The sequence below is a fragment of the Microtus oregoni genome, unplaced genomic scaffold (genome assembly GCF_018167655.1).
Source record: "Microtus oregoni isolate MIOR12 unplaced genomic scaffold, Mior012 000007F_ref0000211, whole genome shotgun sequence".
In the NCBI taxonomy this organism is placed as follows: Eukaryota; Metazoa; Chordata; class Mammalia; order Rodentia; family Cricetidae; genus Microtus; species Microtus oregoni.
In genome coordinates this window covers 55,471,718-55,498,603 of record NW_024543066.1, presented here as the reverse complement: position 1 = coordinate 55,498,603, position 26,886 = coordinate 55,471,718, and the positions used below count along the sequence as shown (strand labels likewise).

General features: G+C 41.2%; 2 protein-coding genes across 2 annotated transcripts; both read right to left on the bottom strand.

Annotated features, from left to right (window-relative positions):
• Positions 1-8,503: 8,503 nt before the first annotated feature.
• Positions 8,504-8,731, bottom strand: LOC121450435 (small proline-rich protein 2I-like). Its single transcript, XM_041655315.1, has one exon. It carries the CDS (start codon positions 8,729-8,731, stop codon positions 8,504-8,506), a length of 228 nt encoding a protein of 75 aa, XP_041511249.1.
• Positions 8,732-15,104: 6,373 nt separating this feature from the next.
• On the bottom strand, positions 15,105-22,278 carry LOC121450419 (small proline-rich protein 2D). The gene is made up of 2 exons (XM_041655266.1): positions 22,175-22,278; positions 15,105-15,231 (listed from the first exon to the last, which is right to left on the bottom strand). The coding sequence occupies exons 1-2, from the start codon at positions 22,276-22,278 to the stop codon at positions 15,105-15,107; spliced, it is 231 nt and encodes a 76-aa protein (XP_041511200.1).
• Positions 22,279-26,886: the final 4,608 nt, after the last annotated feature.

Here is a 26,886-nt window from a genome sequence, read left to right as displayed (position 1 = left end):
CGTGCTGAAGTCTCAGGATCTGAAAGACATTACTTGGCAGTGTTAAGGGGTGATCCACACAGAGAAGATAGACCAAGACATCCTTTTCTCTCTCCACACATGTACATCTTCCCCAATCCTGTCTTAGGACAGCATGGCCTTTCCCTTTCCTCTTAGCAATCTGTGACTCTAGCCTTAGGAGAACCTTCTTTTCATGTCTTACTTAAGCAAAAGATACTTTATTTCAGTGAAACAAGTAAGGCTGATTTCACATAGAAATTCCTTTGAGACAGACAGTCTCAAGTTCTGGAACCCTGAGCAATTTGAGAACCCAGCCTTGTCTCCCTTGTCACTTGTGACATCCCAGAAGGTTGTCTGGAGTTGCAGAATAAAGGACAGCTCAGGAAAGTCCAAAGTTCTGATATCTGTTAAAGTATAGGGCTCTGAAAAGGACACCAAAAGATGCATATGAAAAAGAAAAATACTCTGTACAACCTCCTACTAAATAAAAGGAAAAGCCACCTTTCACAGTGGACCATTGTATCCATTGCTATATTTCTGATTGCTAAGTTGTTGCTGTTCATCCCATGAACACAACTGGACTCATCACACTTAGTCCCTCAAAACTGACTGGAACACATAAGAAGACCATGAAGACAGACCAACCCAAGAAACACTCACCAGGTTCTCCAAACTCAGAGTCCAGGAAGTGAGCACCAGGAGTCTGCAGTCACACAGTCAAGGGCCTCTTTATAGGACTGGCTGCCCCACCCAGAGGGAGTAGAGCTGTGATTGAGGGCAGGTCCAAGAATTTCCCAACCAAAATGCAAATCCATGTATGACTCTCTGACTGGGACTCTACAAAATAGGAAATATTCTGTTCCTGGACACCATCGCTGTGAGCCCTGTGACTCAGTGGGCCCTCCTGTCTTTTCAGTTTCAGCAAGACCTCCCCGGTTATCTCAGTTGTCTTTCTTGACTGAAGACATCCATTATATTTCTTTCTTTGTTACACCTCTCTGTGTCCTGTTTGCCCTGCTTTGGCTCACTGATATTCTTTGGTGCACTGTCATATTCATATTCCTGTTTTCTAGGTATTATTCATCTATGTGCTGAAAGCAGGACAGTATTACAGGGAACCCCAGCTGTGCTTCCAGCAGCATCGTTGACAGACCTGTTCCCAGAGACAACTCAGGATTCCTGCCAAGGTTTAATTCTTTTCTGTAATCATAGAAAATTAAATATGCTGTTCATAGAGGAGGCTGATGGGCTTGGGACTAACCCTGATGCACTTCACAACTGCCATCTCTAACAATATATTTGGGGTATATAGACTCCCCTCTAATTATTTCCATAAGGCTGCTTAGCATGACTTTAGAGGAACTAAAATCATACCTGCCCTAAGCACGTTCCTGCTTAGGTGGTCAGCATGAAGACTCATAATCTCCCACACTTCTCTTGTGCGAAGAGCTGTTGAGTCCACCTTGGCTGTTGTACACACCAACTGGAGCTCTGGGATCTCCCAAAACACATAGAATACTGACTGCTTCATACATAACACAGGTGCTCATTCTTTTACATACACACAAACAGACAGGCAGACAGACAGACAGACAGACAGACGACAAACAGACAGACACAAACAGATAGACATGGCCTAACTCTTACATTTTTATCTGTAGCAGCATTCATCACTTCCTGATTTTCTAATATAAATTAATGATTCATTGCTGCATGAAAACTGACAGAGGGAATTAAAATCGGGTGTTTTGCACTTCTTTATTGATTTTTGAATGCTTTGAGGGAGTTTAAGGCTCTGTTTGTGTTGGAGGAGGACAAGGTTCTGGGCACTTTGTTGGTGGGCACACACGAGGAGGCTCACAGGACTGCTTGCACTGCTGCTGTTGGTAAGATTGTGCTGAAGTCTCAGGATCTGAAAGATGCTATGTGCCAATTCTCACAAGAGTTGATCCCCACAGAGAAAAAAATCTCAGGTTTATCAGTTATCAAAACTCTTCCTGAATCCCATCTCCTCCTCCAGACTTCCTAACTTTCCCTTCCATGTCACCATTTTGTTTCATTAACCTAGAAAACAAAACTTTTTCTTCACATTTTCTGTAAGAAAACATCTTTCTTCCAAAGGACAGAGTATGTGAACTTGCAGAAAACATCATCTTCAAGAAGGACAGTCTGAAGTTTAAGTTCTAAAATACTGAGCAACCTCAGTGATGACTGTAACTGCTGCCATGATTATACTCAGGATGTCCCATGAACTAGACAAGGGTATAAATCAATACCCAGAATTTAAGAACCTAGAACCTCACAAGAGGGAGAAATGAAAGAGTTCAGAAAACAGAAAATACTCTCTTTGGTCCAAACAAGGTGCTTTATAATTGGAGAAGAAAGAACAGAATGAGGAACATGAAACAAAGCCATTAACTAGTCCCAGCTCTGCTCTGAGAAGCACATGGGTACTGAATCCAACTCAGGGAAGCGTGTCAGCTCCCTGTGACTGTCAGTGCCATTCAGAGTTAGGAACAATTAACTGAGAATGTAATTGTCCATGTACCTGAAGGGAAAGAGTCACCAGTTCTGAGGCCAGGTGCCAAGAAACACACCGCCAGTGGATGGCTCATAAAGGTTAGGACACATACCATAGGGCCAGGTCAGTAGGAGACTCAGTACTCTCCATGTTTGCATATCACATGTAAAGGATGATCTTAGGCAATGTCTGCCTTCAGCCATGCCAAATTACAAAATTGCACAGTGACCTGGGATGTCAGTATAACACAGGGCCAGTTAAACAGAGGTTCTTCCTCTGAATATAGCCCACTCAGAAGGTATGAAAGGATAAAGGGAAATAATGTAAAAGGATAACTTACATTGTGATAGGACATGACAGGGCAGGGTAGACCAGGGCATAGAGAGATGGTTAACATTAAATACCCTTTGAAAAAGCCATATGGAAATCTACTACTCTGAAAGCTTACTAGAATATATATAATGTTTAATCCAGTTACCTTACTATTGGAAGGGGTACAAAACCACAAGCAGATACCTCATACCAGCAAATGCAAACCTGTGTAGCAGTAATACTTTACCTCCTTTAGCTTCCAGCTAGTTGGATCCCATGGACTAACTCTATTAGCTTACAGACTAGTGCTTATACCTTGTCTAATTTCCAGAGTTTCGTGGTAAGACCCTGTTTCTGCAGACATCAATGTTTAAGATAAAGAACATGGAGAATTCTAGGAGGTACTCACCCAGACACTCCAACCCTACAGCTCAGCCCTAGTGATACTGAAAGGTGTAACGCCCTCTGCTGAATGAGAAAAGTACTCACCAACCTCCCCCAGGTCTGAACACTGCAAGTTACAACAAACACTGACTTGATAAGATAATCCCACTGGTGTGATAGTGGCATAAGCCAATGGGAGAAACTGACCACTTCTTACTTGACTTTAAGTCCTTCTCTATGAGACAAAGGGTATACCTAACACTGGTAAAGGGGAGAGAATCTATAGCTAGATAGGACACAGACCCTAGGGGATAATCCAATAGTACTATTATTCTTCTAATGGATAAAGCACCACAGCAACCACAGGGTATTTAAGCTCAAGCCAAAAAGAGAAACAAGAGGTTTTGGGTTTGCATGTGTGTTCCCTCTGTCTTTCCCTCACCACGCTCTCCCAGCCACCCAGGAGTGTGACATCTATTTAACATGGGCATTTAATGTGTCTTAATCTGATCTGATTGGAGTTCTTTTGTGTCGGCAGAGAGGCTCGTCCTAAGATTTTTCCTAACAGTTGGAGTGTCCCACTGTGAGGGTTCGTTTTTTTCCCATGGGCCCAGGGCCCCGGGCAGTGCTGGAAAATGCACGTCCCGCACATACCCTCTGCCAGGCAAGATCAGCTCCAGGTAAGTTCTTCTTTTAAAGTGCATGTTCAGTAGGGTTTGGGGTGACCCATTCACTTTTCAGGTTCTCCCATAAAGCTGCGTGCCCATGCCGGAGACCTGACCAACGAGGTGAAAGCCAGATACTTTTACTGAGGTGACTTTGATTGATCCGGGACACCAGACATTCAATTTTTCACAGCCCCATCTTCGGCTCAAGAATTATCTTGGCGGACATGCTATAACAGACTTGAGTCACTCAAGCGTGTACTTAAAATGGGTTTCTTGCAATTCCAAGCTGGTTTCAAATTGCCCTTAAGCGCCTTTTTAAAAAAATCCTTTTAAATTTATCTAACTTATTAATTATCTAACTTAAAGAAAACAACACTCCAAAAGTGCATGGTTTATAGATGCATGCTCCCCACCTCCTCCCCCACCGCCCCCACTTCTCTAAGCTATCTGCTGTAATTTTCTGGCCTTTGCCCCTACCTCCTCTTACAGTGTTTGCTCTAAAAGTGCTTTATTTGTCTGTTTGTTAGAATGTTGTGGCCAAAATATGTTTACATAAGTATCTAAGTATGTTTTCATGATGTGTTTAATTTAAGTTTCTGCGTGCATGTGTGCTACCAGATTGCTTCTTATTAACTAACTCTCACATCTTACTTTAACCCATTTCGATTAATCTGTGTATGTCCACGTGACTGTGGCTTACCGGCTAAAGTTTTGGCATCTGTCTCCAGCAGAGCTACATGACCTCTCAGACTCTGCCTCCCTTCTCCCAGCATTCAGTTTAGTTTTCCCTGCCTATCTCTGTTCCCCTATAGCTCTGCTATAGGCCCAAAGCAATTTCTTTATTCATTAACCAATAAAAACAATACATAGACAGAAGGACCTCCCACACCAGATAATAGTACCTGGTTCTCAAGTGCCTTTACAGATCTGAAGGCATAGCATTTTAACAAGAGCTTCTAACACAGACTTGCAGCTTTCACAGCATCCTTTAGCTCCTCCAAGAAGACAGAAGACCTTCTGTCTCCATGCCTTGCCTCTGGGTTTGACAAAGCAACCCACAAAGCAAAAGTGGCCTTTTACCTCTCCATCTTTCTGGATGCTTCACCTGGGAATCTATCCTCTCATCCTGCCAAGCCAGGTAGATTAAATCTTCCCCACACGAAAATCTTTGGTCCTCTCATACTCAGCAGCTAACAGCAAGCCCTGCTTCCAAGACTGGTGTTCTCCAAGGGCAAGGAGAGGATTGGGGATTGCCTGCATAACTAAAAAGCTGTCTCATTTTTGCTCATTTATCTCTCCCAGATCTGTCTAAGGGCATTTGACAACTTAAAGTACTGTTCTCTAACAGGATTCATAGTCTAGGATTAACAGGTTTTGGGTATATCTTAAATATCCAGGGTTCCCAACTACTTTAATTGTCTTAACCAAAGCAATAGCCTTTTGCTATGACACCAAGTTGTAAATCTATTCCAGTTCTCTTACAGGTTCCTGAAAAAGTTCTACTGTTGTATCAAAATCAGGTTTGGGAAACCCTGTCTCGAAAAATCCAAAAAAAAAAAAATCAGGTTTGGAATAAACAAAACAAAAACAAAACCTAATAGTCTCCAAAGTCTTTTGCTACCCCAGCCAATTTTAAGCATATTTTACAGGTCACTCCTGATGCCTGGGCCAAGACCAACTCACAACATGCTCTCCAGATAATGCCAAGCACCTGCACCAGCTCCTGGAACTTTACCATTGGTACCAACACTCCTGGATCAAGGACACCTGCCAACAGAAAGCTGACTCTTTTGGATCAAGGACCCCTCCAACTAAAATCTGTTCCATCTGTTATTGTGTCCCATCCTATGGCTAGCCCCATTTCAGAGGGCCAATAATAGCATTATTTTTTTCTTCCAGGTACCTGCCTTCTCATCTCCCTCAAAAAGAAGCTGCCTGAAGACTTCAAAATGACAGCAAACAGGATGTCACTCCAGCCATACCTCTCACTGAGAATGAGCCCAACTTCTAGCTCCCTTCCCAGCCCCCACCATGCCACATGGCCCGTGCCTGCAGGAAGCAGCCAGACTTGAACTGATGCCCCTATATCCAAGGACTCTAGGATGTTTGGTCAAAAGTGAGACCCCAGTCCTCTAACACCCCTATATCCAAAGAGTTTGGAATGGAATATTGAGTTGGAAGTGTAATCCCAGCCAGCCAAGTGCTTTGCACTTGAACTCCAACTCCCAGCCTGCCAAGTGCTTTGTGCTTGGACTCCAACTCCCAGCCTGCCAAGTGCTTTGTGCTTGGACTCCAACTCCCAGCCTGCCAAGTGCTTTGTGCTTGGACTTCAACTCCCAGCCTACCAAGTGCTTTGTGCTTGGACTCCAACTCCCAGCCTGCCAAGTGCTTTGTGCTTGGACTTCAACTCCCAGCCTACCAAGTGCTTTGTGCTTGGACTCCAACTCCCAGCCTACCAAGTGCTTTGTGCTTGGACTTCAACTCCCAGCCTGCCAAAGCACTGACCCCACAGGGTATTTAATCTTGCTCCAAAAAGAGAAACATGTGGTTTTGGGTTTGCCTGTGTGCTTCCTCTGCCTTCCCCTCACCATGCTCTCCCAGCCAACCAGGAGTGTTGGTTTGATGTGGTCTCATTGGAGTTCTTTTGGATTGGTAGAGTGGCTTTTCTTAAGATTTTTCCTAACAAGCTATGACTGAGTTAAACATTTGTTTCCTTTAGTGTTATGATCTTGTAAGGTCAGATGACCCTAAGATCAACCTGCATATTTTTAAGGACTTTTAGGAGTCAATCACAGGCCTGAATATGAAGTTATAATATTTTTCTAGTTATTCATTTAATTTAATATTTTACTATGATACAATTTATGCCATTAAGAAAAGGTCCCTGAAAAAATCAAAATCTATACTAATATATGAAGAAAACAGTAACAAACAACAGGAGGTTCCATGCAGGCCTCGCTTTCCTGCCTGGAATCCCTTCCCATATATTTCTACATTTAACAATATTTTACTTGATTTCTTTAATGATGCTGTTGGTGCTAGAGATATTGGGATCTTGGTAATGGCAATGGTGATGGACACGAATATGCTGTTCTAGTGGGGTAATGGTAGAGAGGGTGGCAATGATAGCGGAGGTAGGCAGTGCTAGCTGGTGTCATGGCTTGCAGGGATTGTGACAATGATTCCAGTACTGGTAATGATGTGGATGTTGCAGATGGAAGTAGGGAGGGTAGTGAAACTTATGTCGACCAGCAGCTTCTAAACCTATCACTCACTTAGCATCAATGAGGTACCTCAGATTGTGCCAACAAAATGGCATGCATTAGTTCAATTATGACCAAATGCATACCTAAGAGTTTCTACAAGTAACATTAACAAGAAAATGTTTAACATCGCTAGGCAATAGAGAACTTGAACCCAAACTTACACCAGAGGACCATTCTTTTTATGTAAGAATGAAAACAATCAAAATACTAAAATGTCCTGGCAGAGGAGTGGAGGAAATAGAATAGAAGCTGTCAGACTGTGAGAGAGTAGATAACCCATCAAATATGAAATCAGTGTGGGGTTTCCTCAAAAGAAATAACACTAAAGTAGAACTATCATATGATTCACCAGCATTATGTGGGTTTATATGAAAAGAAGTCAAATATAGTATACAATAGAGATGCCTACATATCCATCTATCTTTTAGAACTACACCTAATAATGAAAGTTAAATAATCGGTCTCATGGCTCAACAGTGAATGAATGAGATAAGAAACATGGCACTAAAATGAATCACAAGGAGCAATGATATTGTATCCTCTGCAGACAAATAAATGCAACTGCATGTCATTGTGCTCAGGGAAATTTCTTAAATATGAGGTTGGCACCGATGTTTCAATATTGAAGGAGGAAAACATAACAAGGGTAGGCTGATGTAGATGTGTAACTATTACAGCATATGGAGGGGACAAGTGAGAGCAAAATACATGGGGGTGTAGGGAGAAATTGTATCCTAAGTGATGCATGCATATCTGAGTATAGCATAATCTTAAGATATCACAGGCTAAAAGAGAGATCATAGGTGTGTAAAATGAAATTATGTTTCTCTCAAGCAAACAAACATGAAGTAATCATAACAAAGATTATGATCTAAAATTCAGTCAAAATATGATTACAGAAGAATGACCTGGAGATTAAAGAATAAAAACAATGTAACCAGAGCATATTAGAAGGGTAATAGAGTGAGTTTTAGAAATGAAAGATCACATGAGTACTATCAACCAGAGTGTAGTTTATTCAGGAAATGAAGCCACAGTAACAACACAAAGAAGGAGACTGAGAGTTTTGGAATCATCCTCTGAGAGCACAGGCTAGAAAGCTGCTGCCTTCCCCACCCCCACAGAATCTGAGGCACAATTAACAAGCCAGGAGAGACCATTCTCAGTAGAAACACAACCAACTCACAGGAATGCCCTCCTTATGAAGGGACATCACAGACACGTGGAGAACAAAAATGTAGACGATTCTTCTGTATCCATGAGAGACTTGAAGTGAGGATGGGAGTGTCAGTAGGGAAATATGGGAGACAGAGTTCCTCCTCTTCTCTTGGTCCTGGTGACTGCTGAAGCACTCACTTGCTCTTGGGTGGGCACTTCTGTTGGCAGGGTGAAGGAGGTTGCACAGGAGGGCATTTCTGCTGGCATGGCTCTGGGCACTGTGGAGGACAAGGCTCTGGACACTTTGTAGGAGGACAAGGCTCTGGGCACTGTGGAGAAGGACAAGGCTCAGGGCACTTTGTGGGTGGGCACACAGGAGGAGGCTGGCAGGGCTGCTTGCACTGCTGCTCTTGGTAAGACATCGTGCTGAAGTCTCAGGATCTGAAAGACATTACATGACAGTGTTAGGGGATGATCATCACAGAGAAGATAGATGAAGACATGGAGCGTTACATCCATTTCTCTCTCCACACATGCATATATCCACAAGTCCTCTTTTAGGACAGCCTGGCTTTTCCCTTTCCTGTCAGCAATCTGTGCCACCTTCTTTGAGAGATAGCCTTTGTTTGATGCTTTTTTCCAGGAGAAAATATCTGTTCCAATGAAACATAGGTGTTTCACAGAGAAACATCTTCAATACAGGAGTCGTAAGGTCTGAACAAATATTCCTGATTCTCCTGTCCCTGTGACATCCCAGCAAGTTGTCTGGGTGGCAGAGTAGAGGACAGCTCAGGAAAACTGGGTTCTAATTCCTGGTAAGTCATAGGACTATGAAAAGACACCAGAGATGCATATGAAAGAGAATTGCACTGTGTTCAATTGCATACTAAAGAAAAGGAAAAACCATCACACACCGTCCCTAAAACTTGACTGAAGCATATAAGCAGACCACAAAGACAGACCAACTCAAGAAATAACACTCACCAGTAGTCTAGGACTTGATTACCAGGAGTCTGCAGTCATGCATCCAAGGACCTCTTTATAGTGCTGACTGCCCCACCCAGAGGGAGTAGAGCTGACTGACAGGGGGCAGGTCCAAGAATTTCCTAAGCAAAATGCAAATCCATGCATGACTCGCTTGACTGGGACTCTACATCATGTGAAATATCCTGTGTCTGGACATCATCACTGTAGAGTGCTGTAACTCTTCTCTCTTTGGTTTCAGCAACCCTTTCCTAGCTGTATACACTGTCTTTCTTGATTGAAGATAGTATTTCTTTTCCCTGTTACAACTTTCTTGTGTGCTGTATTTTGCCTCAGTTCACTGATACTATTTGGTTCATGACCCATTTATATTTCTGTTTTTAGCCAAAATTTGCCTATGTGCTGAAGAAGGACAGTATTACAAGGGACTTGAGCCATGCTTTCAACTTCATTGTTGACAACCCTTTTCCCAGAGATGGGTCTGGTCTGCTGCATAGGCTTAAGTCTTTTCTGTAACAAAAGAAAATCGAATATGCTGTTTATAGGGGAGGCTTCTTGGCTTGGACCTTAACCTCGCCCTCGTCAGGACTACCATCTCCAAAAAGATATTTGGGGTATATGCTTATTATTATAAGGCTGCTTAGCATGACTTTAGAGGAACTAAAATCATACCTGCCCTAAGCACGTTCCTGCTTAGGTGGTCAGCATGAAGACTCATAATCTCCCACACTTCTCTTGTGTGAAGAGCTGTCAAGTCCACCTTGGCTGTGCTACACACCAACTGAAGCTCTGGGACCTCCCAAAACACATAGAATACTGACTCCTTCATACATAACATGGGTGCTCATTCTTGCACATAAACACAGAGATACACAGACAGACAGAGACAGAAAAAGCATCAGTCTTACATTTTTATCTGCCACATTGCTACTTTCCAATCTTCTAATGTATATTAATGAATCATTTCTGCATGAAAACTGACAGAAGGAATTAAAATTGAGTGTTTCACAATTCTTGATTGACTTTTGAACACTTTGAGGGAGTCCAAGGCTCTAGGCTGCTTGCACTACTGCTGTTGGTAAGACATGGTTCTGAAATATCAGGATCTGGAAGACACTGTGTGAAAATTCTCATAAGAGATGATCCTCACAGAGAAAGAATCTCAGGATTATGAAATATCAGAACTCTTCCTCAATCCCATCTCCTCCTCCAGACTTCCCAACTTTCCCTTTCATCCATGTCACCATTTTGTTTCATTAACCTCAAAAACCAACATCTTTCTTCACATTTTCAGTAAGAAAACATGGCATCTCACTGACTCTACCTACTTCCTCCCAGCTTCAGTTTAGTTTTCTCCACCTAGCTATATTCTGCCCTATCACAGGTTAAAGCGGTTTCTTTATTCATTAGTCAATAAAAGCAACACATATAAAGAAGGACTTCCCAAACTAATCTTCAAGAAAGATAGTCTGAAGCTTAAGTTCTAAAATACTGAGCAACCTCAGTGATGACTGTAACTGCTGCCATGATTATACTTGAGATGTCCCAGGACATTGACAAGGGTATAAATCAACACCAAGAATTCAAGAATCTAAAACCTTCTAAGAAGGAGGAAAACAAGAGATCAGAAAAGAGAAAAGTATTCTCTTCAGTCCTCAAAATTGCTTTATAATTGGAGAAGAAAGAACAAAATGAGGAACATGAAACAAAGCCATTAACTAGTCCCAGCTCTGCTCTGAGAAGCACATGGGTACTGAATCCAACTCAGGGAAGCGTGTCAGCTCCCTGTGACTGTCAGTGCCTTTCAGAGTTAGGAACAATTAACTGAGAATGTAATTGTCCATGTACCTGAAGGGAAAGAGTCACCAGTTCTGAGGCCAGGTGCCAAGAAACACACCGCCAGTGGATGGCTCATAAAGGTTAGGACACATACCATAGGGCCAGGTCAGTAGGAGACTCAGTACTCTCCATGTTTGCATATCACATGTAAAGGATGATCTTAGGCAATGTCTGCCTTCAGCCATACCAAATTACAAAATTGCACACTGACCTGTGACGTCAGTATAACATAGGGTCAATTAAACAGAGGTTCTTCTTCTGAATATAGCCCACTCAGAAGATACGAGAGGATAAAGGGAAATAATGTAAAAGGATAACTTACATTGTGATAGGACATGACAGGGCAGGGTAGACCAGGGCATAGAGCGATGGTTAATATTAAAGACCTTTTGAAAAAAACATGGAAATCTACTACTCTAAAATCTTACTAGAATAGTAATAATAATAATTTTATACATATATAAAATGTTTAATGCAGTTACCTTATTAATGGAAGGGGTGCAAAGCCAGAAGTAGATAACTCATACTAGCAAGTGCAAACCTCAGTAGCCGTAATACCTTACCTCATTTTAGTTTCTACCCAGTGAGGGCCCATAGACTGACTTCACTACCTTACAGAGTGTTGCTGGTAACTTGTCTACTTTCCAGAGCTTCATTGTAAGACCATATTTCTGTAGACACCAATGCTTAAGGCATAGAACATGGAGAAATCTAGAAGGTGCTTACCGAGACACTTCAGCTCTTCTGGCCAGCCCTTGTGATATGTATACTGCTGAAGGAGAAAAGTACTCACCAGCCTCATCCAGTTGTGAACACTGCAACCTACAACAAACCCTGGCTTGACAAGGTATGCCCACTGATGTGATAGTGGCATAAATGTATGGGAGCAATTGCCCACTTTCTGTTTGGATTTAAGGTCCTTCTCTATGGGACAAAGTCCAAGCCTAGCACTGGTAGAAAGGAGGGGATGTGTAGCTAGATAGTATTACTGTTCTGCTAAATAGACAAAGCAACACAGCAATAACCAATGGCTTCTTGCTATACTCATATCAATATATTACTCATTCCTCATCTGAGAAGCTTCTCCTCACTATAGATTATTAGCAAAGAGACCTGCAAGTGATAAATGGAGCTGCGAGTAGGAAACTAGTGTTTGCTTAGCATTGCCTCTCAGGGGAGATAGAAACTGTTTTCTTCACATAACCAGGCCATCGAACACTTGAACCCATAACTGCTGACACAGCATGCACAGTCATGGGAAAGTTCAAACCAGACCGAAACTCATCATGCAGGAGAGGTATGTATGAAATCCCACCACTAGCTGAGAAGTTATTAGCAGTTGATAGCTTCTGAGAGAAGGAATGTCAGCTTTCTTCAGTGTTACCCTTGCTATGTTGACCACACTCCATTGTCTAGAGTAGCTGGACTACACAAATGGAAATGATGGCAGTAAGAAGCAAATAAAAACTAAATCAAAGCTGGGTGCAAATGTGGGTGGGAGTAGAAGGAGAGGCACAGGGGATGGATGACAGATGTTGCTAAGCCTCTGAGTGAGGATCACTGAAATGCATTGGATAAACTTTTCAAAGAATTAATAAAGATGATATTTTGAAGAAGGCATCATATTGAATGACACAAGCAAGTCTGCAAAGACAAGTATCATGTGTTTGCTCTCCTCTGCTGATGGAATGGATGAAGGTGAATATACTCTATATGCATATATTTATATATTTTGATGAAATAATGAAACTATTTACTTTTTACAATGTATATGCTAATTACACTATTTTCATACTTGCGGCTACTAATTCTGGCAGCACTGGTACTAGAGTTAGAGCTGCTAAATCTCATTCCTGGCTGAGACACCAAAGGGGAGTTCCTTCCACGGAAGCTCCATGAAGAGCAGCCACATGTGATAAAAGTGCACAAGGCAGTTTCTCAAATGTGAACCTTCAAGACCAGAGACATGGAACACATGTGTGCACAGACATGAATGCACACACATCGATCCTTTCTAGACATCATCTATTATTATTATATTTGATTATTGTAGTTTTGTGATCTTTTAATGTAGATGACCCTGAATATAGCTTGCATATTTTTATCCTAATATTTAAGGATTTTTATGAGTCATATGAAAGACTTGAACATGAAATTCTAATATTTTCAAGCTCTTCCGTTAATTTAATATATTAATGTAATATAATCTATGCCATTAGAAAAAGTTCATGAAAAAATTAAAATCTATATTAACATATAACAGGAGGTTCCATGCAGGCCACTCATTCCTTTCCTGGAATCCCTTTCCCACATATTTCTACATTTAACAATATTTTGCTTGGCTTTTTTTTTGATGATGTTGTTGGTACTGGAGACTTTGTGATATTGATTATGGAAACAGTGATGAACATGAATATGATGTTCTTAGTGGAGTAATGGTAGAGAGGGTGGCAATTATAGCAGAGGTAGGCAGTGCCAGCTGATGTTGTAGCTTGTAGGGGTTGTGATAATGATTCTGGTACTGGTACTGATAATGGGGATGTTGCAGATGGAAGTGGGGATGGAAATGAGTGCAGTGGAAATGATGTGGATGAGCAGCTTCTAAACCTATCACTCACTTAATTAGTAATAATTATGTGCCTCCGATTATGCCACTCAAATAGCATGCATTAATTCAATTATGACCAAAGACAAGATGTTAGCATACTTAAGGAGTTTCTACAAGTGATATTAACAGGAAAATGTTCAACTCTCTAGCCAGTAGAGAACTGAAAACTAAACCTATGCCGAAAGACCATTCTACCCATGTAAGATTGAGTGCAATCAAAATGATAACATGTCCTGGCAGAGGAGGGGACGAAAAGAATATAAGCTGTCAGACTGTGAGAGAGGAGAATAACCCATCAAATATGGAAATCAGTGTGGGGTTTCCTCCAAAGAAACAACACTAAAGTAGGACTATCATATGATTCGCCAGCGTTACATGGGTTCATATGAAAAAAAGTCAATTATAGTATACATTAGAGATGCCTACATATCCATCTATGTTTCTGAACTACATCTAATAATGAAAGTTAAATAATCGGTCTCATGGCTCAATAGTGAATGAATGAGATAAGAAAATCTCCCACTAAAATGAATCATAAGGAACAATGATATCATGTACTCAGCAGGTAAATAAATGAAACTGCATGTCATCATGCTAAGAGAACTAAATCCAGTCTTAAATACAAGGTTGGCACTGATGTTTCAAATATTGAAGAGTGAAAATGTAACAAGGGCAGGTTGATGTAGATGTGTAAATATTACATCAGATGAAGGGGACAGTAAGGGGGAAATACATGGGAGTGTAAGGAGAAGATGTGTAATAAAGGACACACACATATCAGAGTATAGAATAATCTTCTAAAGATATCTCGTGCTAAAAAAGAGATCATAGTTGTGAAAAATGAAATCATGTTTCTCATAAGCAAACAGACAGACACTAAGTATCCTTTGTTGTGATCCAAAATTCAGTCAAAACTGATATAAAAATAACCTGGGAATCAAAGAATAAACGTAAAGGAATAGGAGCATATCAGGAAGGCTATGGAGTGGGTTTTAGGGAAAGAAGTCACATGAGTAGTATCAACCAGAATATACTTTATTCTGGAAATGAAGCCACAGTGACAACAACACAAACAAGGAGACTGAGAGTTTTGGAAACATCCTCTGAGTGCACAGGGTGGGAAGAAGGTGCTCATCACTGAGCATCTGGGACACTGAGCCAGTGAGGAAGGACCATTATAGTAGAAGCAGAACAGTCCAGGAGAATGTGTTCTCTATGAGGGGACATCACAGACACATGGAGAGAGAAGGGTGGACAAGATTCTGCATCCATGGCAGGCTTTGAACTGAGATGTAAATGTTTCTGTGGAAGTATGGGAGACAGAGTTCCTCCTCTTCTCTTGGTCCTGGTGACTGCAGAAGCACTCACTTGCTCTTGGGTGGGCTCTTCTGTTGGCAGGGTGAAGGAGGTTGCACAGGAGGGCATTTCTGCTGGCATGGCTCTGGGCACTGTGGAGGAGGACAAGGCTCAGGGCACTTTGTGGGTGGGCACACAGGAGGAGGCTGGCAAGGCTGTTTGCACTGCTGCTCTTGGTAAGACATATTGCTGAAGGCTCAGGATCTGAAAGACATTACATGACAGTGTTAGGGGATGATCATCACAGAGGAGATAGACAGAGACATGGAGCATCACATCCATTTCTCTCTCCACACATGCATGTATCCCCAGCTCCTCTTTTAGAACAACCTGGCTTTTCCCTTTCCTGTCAGCAATCTGTGCCACCTTCTTTGTGAGATATCATTTGTTTGATGCTTTTTTCCAGGAGAAAATATCTGTTCCAAATGAAATATAGGTGTTTCACAGAGAAACATCTTCAATACAGGAGTCTTAAGGTCTGAAGTCCTCGGCATCCTCAGAACAAATATCCCTGACTCTCCTATCCCTGTGACATACCAGCAGGTTGTCTGGTGGCAGAGTAGAGGACAGCTCAGGCAAACTGGGTCCTAATACCTGCTAAATTATAGGACTATGAAAAGACACCGAAGATTCATATGAAAGAGAAATACACTGTGTTCAATTGCATACTAAATAAAAGGAAAAACCATCACACACTAACCCTAAAACTTGACTGCAACACATAAGCAGAGCATAAAGAGAGACCAACTCAAGAAATAACACTCACCAGCTCTCCAAAGTAGTCTAGGATTTGATTACCAGGAGTCTGCAGTCATGCAGCCAAGGACCTCTTTATAGCACTGACTGCCCCGCCCAGAGGGAGTAGAGCTGACTGACAGGGGGCAGGTTCTTGAATTTCCCAAGCAAAATGTAAATCCATGCATGACTCGCTTGACTGGGACTCTACATCATGTGAAATATCCTGTGTCTGGACATCATCACTGTAGAGTGCTGTGGCTCAGTGGGCCCTCCTGTCTCTTTGGTTTCAGCCAGAATTCCCTGGTTGTCCAAGTTGTCTTTCTTGATTGAAGACAATATTTCTTTTTCCTGTTATTCCTCTCGTTTCCTGTTTGTTCTGACTGAGCTCACTGATACTCTTTGGTTCATGGCCCCTTTTTTTCCTGTTTTTAGGCAAAATTTGCCTGAAATTTGTGCTGACAGGTCAGTTTTACAGGGGACTATAGCTGTGCTTTCAGATTCATCTTTGACAAACCTGTTCTGAGGCACATGTCTAGTCTGCTGGATAGGTTTAAATCTTTTCTGTACCAATAGAAAATCAAATACGTTGTTCATAGAGAAGGGTGTGGGGCTTGAACCTTATCCTGACCCTAATCAGGACTGCCGTCTTCAATGACATATTTGTGGTATCTGCTTAGACTCCCCTCTAATGATTTTCATAGGGCTGCTTACCATGATGATAGAAGAACTAAAATTCTATCTGTCCTAATGCCTGCCCTAAGCATGTTCTTGCTTAGGTGGTCAGCATGAAGACTCATAATCTCCCACACTTCTCTTGTGTGAAGAGCTGTTGAGCCTACCTTGGTTGTGGTACATACCAACTGGAGCTCTGAGATCTCCCAAAACACAGAGTATACTGACTCCTTCATACACATGTGCTTATTCTTGTACGTGCACACAGATAGACAGACAGACACAGACTAAGGCAGAACATCAGTCTTACATTTTTATCTGCCACATAGCTGCATTCATCAGTTCCCGATTTTCTAATGTATATTAATGATTCATTTCTGCATGAAAACTGACAGAAGGAATTAAAATTGAGTGTTTCACAATTCTTGATTGACTTTGAACATTTTGAGGGAATCTAAGGTTCTGTTTGTTTAGGAGGAAGACAAGGCTCAGAACACTTTGAGAGTGTACAGAGCTATGGGCAGTTTTTGGTGGGCACACAGAAGGAAGCTGGTTAAACTATTTGCACTGATGCTGTTGGTTAGACATCCTGAAATCTCAGGATCTGGAAGACACTATGTGACAGTTCTCATTAGAGATGATACCCACAGAGAAAGAATCTCAAGTTTATGAAATACCACAACCCTTTTTCAATCTCATCTCCTCCTCCAGACTTCCCGACCTTCCCTTCCATGTCACTCTTTTGTTTCATTAATCTAGGAAACCAACCTTTATCTTCATATTTTTCGTAAGAAAACATCTTTCTTCCAAAAGACGAAGGAAGTGATCTTACAGAAAACATGATATTCAAGAAATGCAGTCTGAAGTTTAAGTTCTAAAATACTGAGCATCCTCAGTGATAACAGTAACTGCTGCAATCACTATTACTTAGGATGTCCCAGCAAGTTGACTAGGCTGTAAAACAACAGCCAGAATTCAAGAATCTGGAACCTTCTAAGAAGGAAGGGAAAAAAGAGTTCAGAAAAGAGAAAACTATTCTCTTTAGTCCTGGAAAGTTGGTTTGTAATTGGAGGAGAAAGAACAGAAGAAAGAACATGAAGCAAAGTTATTAAGTATTCACAGCTCTGCTCTGAGCACATGGGCATGGAATCAACATCAGTGAAGCGTGTCAGCTTCCTGTGCCTGCCAGTGCTTCTGACAGTAAGGTTGGGTTTAGCCAAGACTGCCCTTGTCCACGCCCCTAGAGGGAAAGAGTCATCAGTTCAGTACCTGAGGCCAGATGCTGACCAACACATGACCAGAGGATGATTCACAAAGGTTAGTACCCATACTACCAGTCAGGCCAGTAAGAGACTTACTACTCTCCATCTTTTCATATCAAACATAAAGGATCATCATAGGTCATGCCTGACTTCTGCTGTGTCAATTACAGCATTGCCTACTGACATGGGAAGTCAGTATAACACAGAGTCTGTTACATCTAGGTTCTTCCTTTGAATATAGTCCACTTAAAAAGGTATAAAGTGTTAAAGGGGAGTAATGCAAACGGAAGACATACTATGTGATGAGACACAGGAGGGCAGGGTAGATCAGGGCATACAGAGAAGGATGATTAACAGTGGTGTATGCCTTTGATCCCAGCACTTGGGAGGCAGAGGTAGGCGGATCTCTGTGACTTTGAGGCCAGCTTTGTCTACAAGGACAGGCTCCAAAGCTATACAGAAAGCCTATCTAAAAAAAAGCCATATGGAAATCTACTACTCTAAAAACTTACTAAGATATATACTTATGAAGAAATATGTTAATGGAGTTACCTTACAACCGGTACAATACCACAAGTAGATACCTTATACTGTCAAATGCAAACTTCAGTAGCAGAAGTTACTTTAACTTTTTTAGCTTAACTTTTTTAGTTGTTGGTCAGTGGGTCACAATAGGCAATCTCTACTAGTTTACAGACTATTGCCTGTAACTTGTCTACCCTCCAGAATGTCTATTCCTATAGACATCAAAGCTTAAGTCAGAAAACTTGGAGAAATCTAGGAGGTGTTGACCTGGCCATTTCATCCCTACTGGCCAGCCCACATGATATAGAAAATGCTGTGTACACTGCTGAAGAGGAAAAGAATTCACCAGCCTCAGTCATTACTGAACACTGCAAGGTATAAAAATGGCTGGCTTGAGCCGGGCGGTGGTGGCGCACGCCTTTAATCCCAGCACTCGGGAGGCAGAGGCAGGCGGATCTCTGTGAGTTCGAGGCCAGCCTGGTCTACAAGAGCTAGTTCCAGGACAGGAATCAAAAGCTACGGAGAAACCATGTCTCGAAAAATCAAAAAAAAAATGGCTGGCTTGACAGGATATGCCCACTGGTGTGACAGTGGCACAACTGGATGGGAGCAACCAACCACTTCTTTTTTGGACTTAAGGTCCTTCCCAATGAGATGAGGTGAACACCCAGCACTGGTAAAGGGGTGAGAATCTACTACTATATAGGACATAGGTCCTGGAGGATAATCCAATTAATATTATAACTCTCCTAAATGGAAAAATCAAACCAGTCATTTCTAGTGATTTATTGCTATACTTGTATTGATATATCTCTCAATCCTTATCTGATGAGCTTCTCATTGCAGTAGATTATAACACAGAGACCCTCAATTGATCTACAGTGTACAGAATGAGAGACTGTGTGTTCAGCATTACCCCCACAAAGGAATTGGCAGGAAGAGCATCAGAACTAGAGGCGGAAACTCTTTTCTTCACATAACTGGGCCATTCAATGTTTGAACTCATAACTATTGACAAAGTATGCACAAGTCATGTAAAACCTTACACCAGATGAAAGCTCAGCTTACATGAGAAGGAAAGTACGTAATTCCACCACTAGCTGTTGAGCAGTTGATAGCTTGTAAGAGAAGGAGTGTGATTTTTTTAATGATGTGAGCCTTGCTATGTTACCACACTCCAGGATAGACCCCACTGTCTAGAATAGTTGGCTACACAAACTGGAAATGATGGGGCACAGAGAAGCAAATAGAACAAAATCAAGTTTAGGTGGGAAGAGAAGGAAAGGCACAGTGAGTAGATAAGGACAGTTTTTGGTATCCCACTGAATGAATATCATTGAAATGCACTATATAAAATTATAAAAGAATTAATAAATATAATGTTTTAGAGAATGCATGCTATTAAAGGACACAAACAAGTCTCCAATGACAAGAATCACATGCTTACTCTCATTTGTTGAATGCAGTGGATGAGGGTGAATACAGTCCATCTGCATATATTTAAATATTGTGATGAAATCCTTTACTTTTACAATGATATATACTAATTACTCTATTTTCAAAATAGCAGCTACTAATTCTGACAGCACTGGCACCAGAGTCAGAGCAGCTGAATCTTGTTCCAGGCTGAGACACCAAAGGAGCATTCCTTCCCCAGAAGCTCCATGAGGAGCAGCCATAGATAAATAGGGTACACAGCGCACTTTCTCAAGTGTGAATCTTCAAGACCAGAGACATGGACAACATATGTTCACAGACATGGATACAAAGACAATGGTCCTTTCTAGATGCCATCTACTGTTGAGCTAAACATTTGATTCCCATAGTTTTGTGATCTTTTAAGGTCAGATGACCCTGAGTTCAATGTACTTCTTTTTATCCTAATTTTCTATAGGTTCTATGAGTCAAATGGCAGGTATGAACACAAAATTCTAATATTTTCTGATTCTTATTTAATTTAATGCTTTAATATAATCTAAACCATCAGAAAAATGTCCCTGGAAAAAGTCAAGATCTACACTAACAAATGAGAGAAGTAATAACAAACAGCAGGAGGTTTAACACAGGACTAACATTCCTAGACCGGAAACCCTTTCCCACACATTTCTACAGTTATCAAGATTTTACTTAGTATTTGTGATGGCATTGGTGAAGGTGGAGATAACATAATGGTCATGGAAATGGTGATGGACATGGTTATGGTGTTCTCAGTGGGGTAATAGTAGAGAGGGTGAAGTGATAGTGGAGGTAGGCAGGGCTAGCTGGTGTCATAGTTTGTAGTGGTTGTGATAATGATTGTGGTACTGGTGAAGATGATGGGGATGTTGCAGGTGGAAGTGAGTGCAGTGGAAATGATGGGGATCAGCAGCTTCTAAACCTATCACTTACTTAGTACTAATTAGGTGCTTCAGATTGTGCCAATCAAATGGCATGCATCAGTTTAATTATGACCAAAGACAAGACTTTAGCATACTTAGGAGATTCCACAAGTAGCATTAACAAGAAAATGCTCAACAACTTTAGCCATTAGAGAACTGAAAATCAAATCTACACCAGGAGACCATTCTAATCATGTAAGAATGAGAGCAATAAAAATAATAAGTCCTAGCACAGGAGTGGAGGAAAGAGAAGACAAACTCCCAGAGTGTGAGAGAGCAGATTAATCTGTCAAATATGGAAATCAGTGTGGGTTTTCTTCCAAAGAAATAACACTAAAGCAGAACAATCATATGATTCATAAGCATCACCTGGGTTCTTATGAAAAGAAATAAAATAAATTATACAATAGAGATGCCTGCATATCCATCTGCATTTCAAAACTATTTCTAACGTGCAAGGTAAGTAAGTCAACACAGCTGCTCACAAATAAACTAAGGGGTTAAGAAAATGTGGCACTTATGTATCCTGGAGCAATAATCAGTCATAAAGAACAGTGATATCATTTGGTCTTCAGGCAAGAGAACAAAACTCCATGTCATCAAGTTAAAAAACATAAATACACTCTTAAACACAAGGGTGGCTGGATGTTTCAAGTGTTGAAGAAGGAAAACGTAACAAGGTTAGGTTAATGTAGATGTGTAATTATTACATCAGATGAAGGGGAAAAGAGAAAAAATGGGTGAGGTGTGGGGAGAAAATGTGGCCTAGGTGACACATTCCATATCGAAAAATAGCATAACTTTCTTAAGATAGCATGTCAAGAGAGAGTTGAGCTTCCCAAAATGAGACTGTGTGTCTCTCAAGCAAACAAGCACTAAGTAATCTTTGTTGTGACCCAAAATTCAGTCAAAAGCTGATCACAGAAGAATAACTTGAAGAATAAAGAAATTTAAAAAAAAACACGAGCGTATCAGGAAGGTCATAGAGTGAGTTTTAGGAAAAAGGAACTCATGAGCACTATCAACCAGAGTGAACTTTATTCAGAAAATGAAGCCAGAGGAGCAATATCTCAACCAAGGTGACTGATAGTTTTGAAAACATCCTCTGAGAGTACAGACTGGAAAACTGCTGCTCAAAACTCTGAGAATCTGGAACACTGCACCTGTGAGAAAGGATCATTCGCAGCAGCCCCTTGACAGCAAAAGCAGAGCAACCTCAAAGAAATGCCTTTCCTATCAATGGTCATCACAGACACGTGGAGAATGAAGGGTAGACAAGATTCTTCTGCATCCATGGCAGGCTTTGAAGTGAGGATGGAAGTATTTCTGTGGAAGTATGGAAGACAGATTTCCTCCTCTTCTCTTAGTCCTAGTGACTGCTGAAACACTCACTTGCTCTTGCGTGGGCACTTACGCTGGCAGGGTGAAGGAGGTTGGACTGGAGGGCATTTTTGCTGGTATGGATGAGGGGAGCATGGCTCAGGAAACTTTGCAAAAGGACAAGGCTCTGGGCACTTTGGAGGAGGACAGGGCTCTGGGCACTTTGTGGGTGGGCACACAGGAGGAGGCTGGCAGGGCTGCTTGCACTGCTGCTCTTGGTAAGACATCGTGCTGAAATCTCAGGATCTGAAAGACATTACATGAGAGAGTTAGGGGTGATCCACATGGAGAAGACAGATGGAGGCATGGAACATCACATCCATTTCTCTCTCCACTCATGCACATATCCACAACTCCTCTTTTAGGACAGCCTGGCTTTTCCCTTTCCTGTCAGCAATCTGTGCCACAGTAACAACCTAATCCCCCTATGAATTCTGCTGCACAATTTCAACAGGGTAGAATTCCATAGGTCTTCCCAAATGTATGCTCTCTACATATATAAAAGGCAAATGCTCCTTTTGTGGTCCCAATTCAATTAAAATTGAAACTGGCTTAGGAGTTGGAGCATGACTCTCTCCTTCTCAAAACTCACACATATTTGTTAAAGGAAAATCCAAAACCTTAGTTTCGTGTTAGAAGAGCCACAAAGTATGGGACAAATAAAAACAAAAATATTTTTAATTGCCATTGTAATCTCATTATCTTTTGGTTTTTATTTGATTCTTTAACACTTTTATGAAGACATAAATATTATCTCAAATTTTATAAGATTTTAAGTGTGTATATATGCATATATATACATATACATAATCTCTGTCATGATATCAATCACTATTCTAGAAATAATCTCCATCTATCTTCCTGTACATCATTTCCGACTTTAGACTAAAGCAAGAACTAGGAACTAAGTTTTTGTAGCCTGGATATATTTAAGAATTGAAGTTCTTTCCCTGTTGGAGATCTGCTGCCTATGACCTTTACAATGTTGACATTTTCTACAGTGAACTCTGCTCATTCCTGACAGTGACCTATGATCTCCAAGGAAATGATAGGGCCCAGCAACAACAAATCTAAAAATACAAGCTATGATAGAAGAGGGCTATGTATAAAACTTTGGATTCATCGAGATAGGATAAATAATAGAGTATTTTCTCTTAATTTGCAAAATGTAAAGTTCAGGATATGGTAAATGTAATTCTTACCTGATAATTGTATTTATTGTATATGGTTTTATGGGTTAAGAGACAAAATCTCTCCTTTTTATTAGGGTAAAATGGGGTGAATGTTGCAGGATATTTGATCACACTCTGACACTCCAAGACTGTGGTAATAAAGTTTACCTTGAGTCAGGGGGCAGAACCAGCAACCAGTTGACAAAATTAGCCAAAGAGAATACAGAAGACCTAGGAGTCCAGTAGAAAGGGAGTAGGGAGAGACTGGAGATTTTTAGCCTTTTCTTCCGTCCATTAGGGTCTAGGAAGTGTGCAGAGGAGGTCAACTGGTCTCTCCTCTGCCATTTATTTGATCTATAAGGTTTTTACCCTAATATCCAACTCCCAAGTCTTTTCTGGTGATAGAACAACTAAGGTAATATAATATCAAACCTTTCATATTATTCTTTCTTTAGATTCTACCTACCCTCAAAGAAGTAAACGCCAATATACACAATTCTTCATTGTGCTTCCCTTCAAATTTTCGGACTGCTAACATTCATTTTGTGGTCATCACACTTACTCTATCCAAATTATATTTGATGCATGAGAAGACCATAAAAAATGACCACCAAGAATCAGATTTACAAGTTGTCATTAGTAGTTCAGTACCTGACAGGTCAGTGTGTTGCATTCAGGTATCCAAGGATGTCTTTAGAGCAACAATTTACTAAACAAAATGGCAATCAAACATAGCTATCGGAAACAAAGAAGGGTATGGCCTGTTCTGTACACCATTGCTTGTGAAGTTTTGTGACTCAGAGGCCCTTCCTTCTTGCACAAGTTCAGTAATTGCTGGCAGCAGGGGAAATAGATGAATCTTCTAACTTGTTTTGAAAATTTTTATTTCCTCTTTGACTATGCTGTTACATTCTGTTCTTCATCTTTACTGGGGATAAAAAAAAATTGTCAGTTTGAGCTGTTTGTCATTTTGTAGAATGCAGACATAACTACCCCATCATTGCATTTCTTATAAAATTGCTTAGTATGCTAGAAGAAGGAAAAAGTCAGAAGAAACCTCGTTTATAATCCTATATCCTTCTCTGGCAAGTCTCAGCTGGTTATTTCTACTCCCTGGGTTTAAGTCATTTTCCTTAACAAACAAAATATTTAAAAGCATCTGCTTCACATAATGACAGACAATAGCCTCATTAAGCAATTTCTCTACCACATGTGAGTCTGAGAGATTCCGGAGTTGACCTGTGTGCCCTGCATCATGGGTTCTTTCCTCTTACCACTGACACAGCAATGCTGAGCTCTCATGAGACAGTGTGACTTCAGAGTGACCCTCAGGCCCTTCAGCTTTTGTCTCCTTACCCCCAGAGAGGTATCCTTGTAGTACTCTTTAATATTTACAATGATTAAATTAATTGCCTCTTGAAGAAAACATGAATTATCAAATAAAAATCACATGGATACATAAAAATTGACTTACAGATCATAACTCTGTGGTCCTTTGTGAGGCCCTATACTGCCAGGAACATGTGTACATGATTCAGGGTAAAACTGAGGAACAGAGAGCTTCAGAGAAGGAAAAAGATCTCAGATGTAGCTATATAGTTGTTACTTACAGTTCTATGTCATTCTTTGTACAAATACCCAAATTTGGGAAAGAGTATTTTTAATATCTGTTCTCATACAGGGTAACACTGTTTTTCTCAATAGGCTCTCTAGCTTATGACTCCACATCAGAGATTTCCTAGACAGAGCCGCGCTGTGCCTCTGAGCTGAGTGATTTAGTTGCAGTCCCCCACTGAAGACATGCTCTCAGTACATATGCAGGCCTTGTGCTTCCCTAACCCTTATGCTTTCTTTCAGTCAGGGGCCTGGTTGGAAACAGCACAGGTGATGTTTAAAGTTATGTTGCTAGAGCTCCCTTGACTGGAAAAAGCAATTGTGAAGGCTCCTGAGAAGATGCTTTCTACTTAGAGGGGAAAGAATAGAATGAGGAAGATGAAACAGAGTCTTTAACTGGCCCCATTCTGCTCTGAGAAGCACATGGGCATGGAATCAACATCAGTGAAGCGTGTCAACTTCCTGTGCCTGCCAGTGCTTCTGACAGTAAGGAAGGGTTTAGCCAAGACTGCCCTTGTCCACGCCCCTAGAGGGAAAGAGTCATCAGTTCAGTACCTGAGGCCAGATGCTGACCAACACATGACCAGAGGATGATTCACAAAGGTTAGTACGCATACTACCAGTCAGGCTGGTAAGAGACTTACTACTCTCCATATTTGCATATCAAACATAAAGGATCATCATAGGTCATGCCTGATCTGCTGTGTCAATTACAGCATTGCCTACTGACCTGGTAAGTCAGTGTAACATAGAGTCTGTTACATCTAGGTTCTTCCTTTGAATATAGTCCACTTAGAAGGGTATAAAGTGTTAAAGGGAATTAATGCAAAGAGAAGACATGCTTTGTGATGGGACATGAGAGGGCAGGGTAGATCAGGTATATAGAGAAGGATGATAATCATTAAAGACCTTTCAAAAAAGCCATATGTAAATCTACTACACTGAAAACTTACTGAAGATATACACATATAAAGTGTTTTAATGGAGTTACCTTACTGTTGCAGTTGGTGCAATACCTCAAGTAGATAGCTCATCTTAATAAACGGGAAGCAGACAAGATCACCTGACAAAATTTGGGAGCATGGTTTTGGGGATAGAAGGAATGGGAGAAGAGGAAGAGGGGGAAAGAAAGGGAGGGTTGGGCAGACCTTGAGGGAATGGGATAGTCGAGATGATGGAAGGACAGATATGAGATCAAGGAAAAACATATCTTGATTGAAGGAGTCAGTTTGGGGATAGCAAGAAACCAGGCTCTAGAAAAAAAAATCCCAGGAACCCACAAGGATGACCCTAAACAATAGAGGAGAGGGTGCCTGAACTGGCCTTGCCCTGTAATCTTAAATATCACCATAGAACCTTCATCCAACAACTTATAGAAACAGAGGCAGAGACCCACATCAGAGCACTGGACTGAGCTCCCACGATCCAGTTGAAGAGTGGAAGGAGGGAGAATATGAGCAAGGAGGTCAAGACCATGAGGGGTTCACGCACTGAGACAATTTGCCTGAGCTAATGGGAGCTCACCAACTCCAAGAGGACTGGGAATGAATGAGCATGGGATCGAACTAGTCCCACTGAATGTGGTTGACAGTTGGGGCTGACTGAGGGGCCAATGACAACGACACTAGAATTTGTCTCTACTGTACATACTGAATTTGTGGGATCCTGTAATCTTTGGATGTATACCTTACTCAACCTGGATGTAGTGGGAAAGGCCTTGGACTTTCCACAGGGAAGGGTGCCTTGCCCTCTATTATTAACATTGGAGGGGGTGGGGAGAAAGCATGTGTGGAGAGAGTGGGAGGGGAGTGGGAGGAGGGGAGGAAGTATAAATTTGGATTGGTATTTTTTAAAGTAATGAAATAAAATAATAAGAATAATAAAAATACAAATGCAAAACTCATTAACACTCACAGCTACCTTCTCTTTAGTTGTTAACCAGTGGGGTCTCATAGACTGAATTCACTTCCTTACCCGCTATTGCCTGTAACTTGTCCATACTCCAGAACAATATGCTAAGACCCCATTTCTATAGACACCAATGCTTAA

What these genes read in the sequence shown, in the direction of transcription:
- LOC121450435 (XM_041655315.1), bottom strand. Translation starts at nt 8,731, where the DNA reads ATGTCTTACCAAGAGCAGCAGTGCAAGCAGCCCTGCCAGCCTCCTCCT.
- LOC121450419 (XM_041655266.1), bottom strand. Translation starts at nt 22,278, where the DNA reads ATGTCTTACCAAGAGCAGCAGTGCAAGCAGCCCTGCCAGCCTCCTCCT. An exon ending in CCTCCAAAGTGCCCAGAGCC is followed by an intron (nt 15,232 to 22,174) that starts TTGTCCTTTTGC and finishes GCCTCCTCCTGT; the next exon opens with GTGCCCACCCACAAAGTGCC.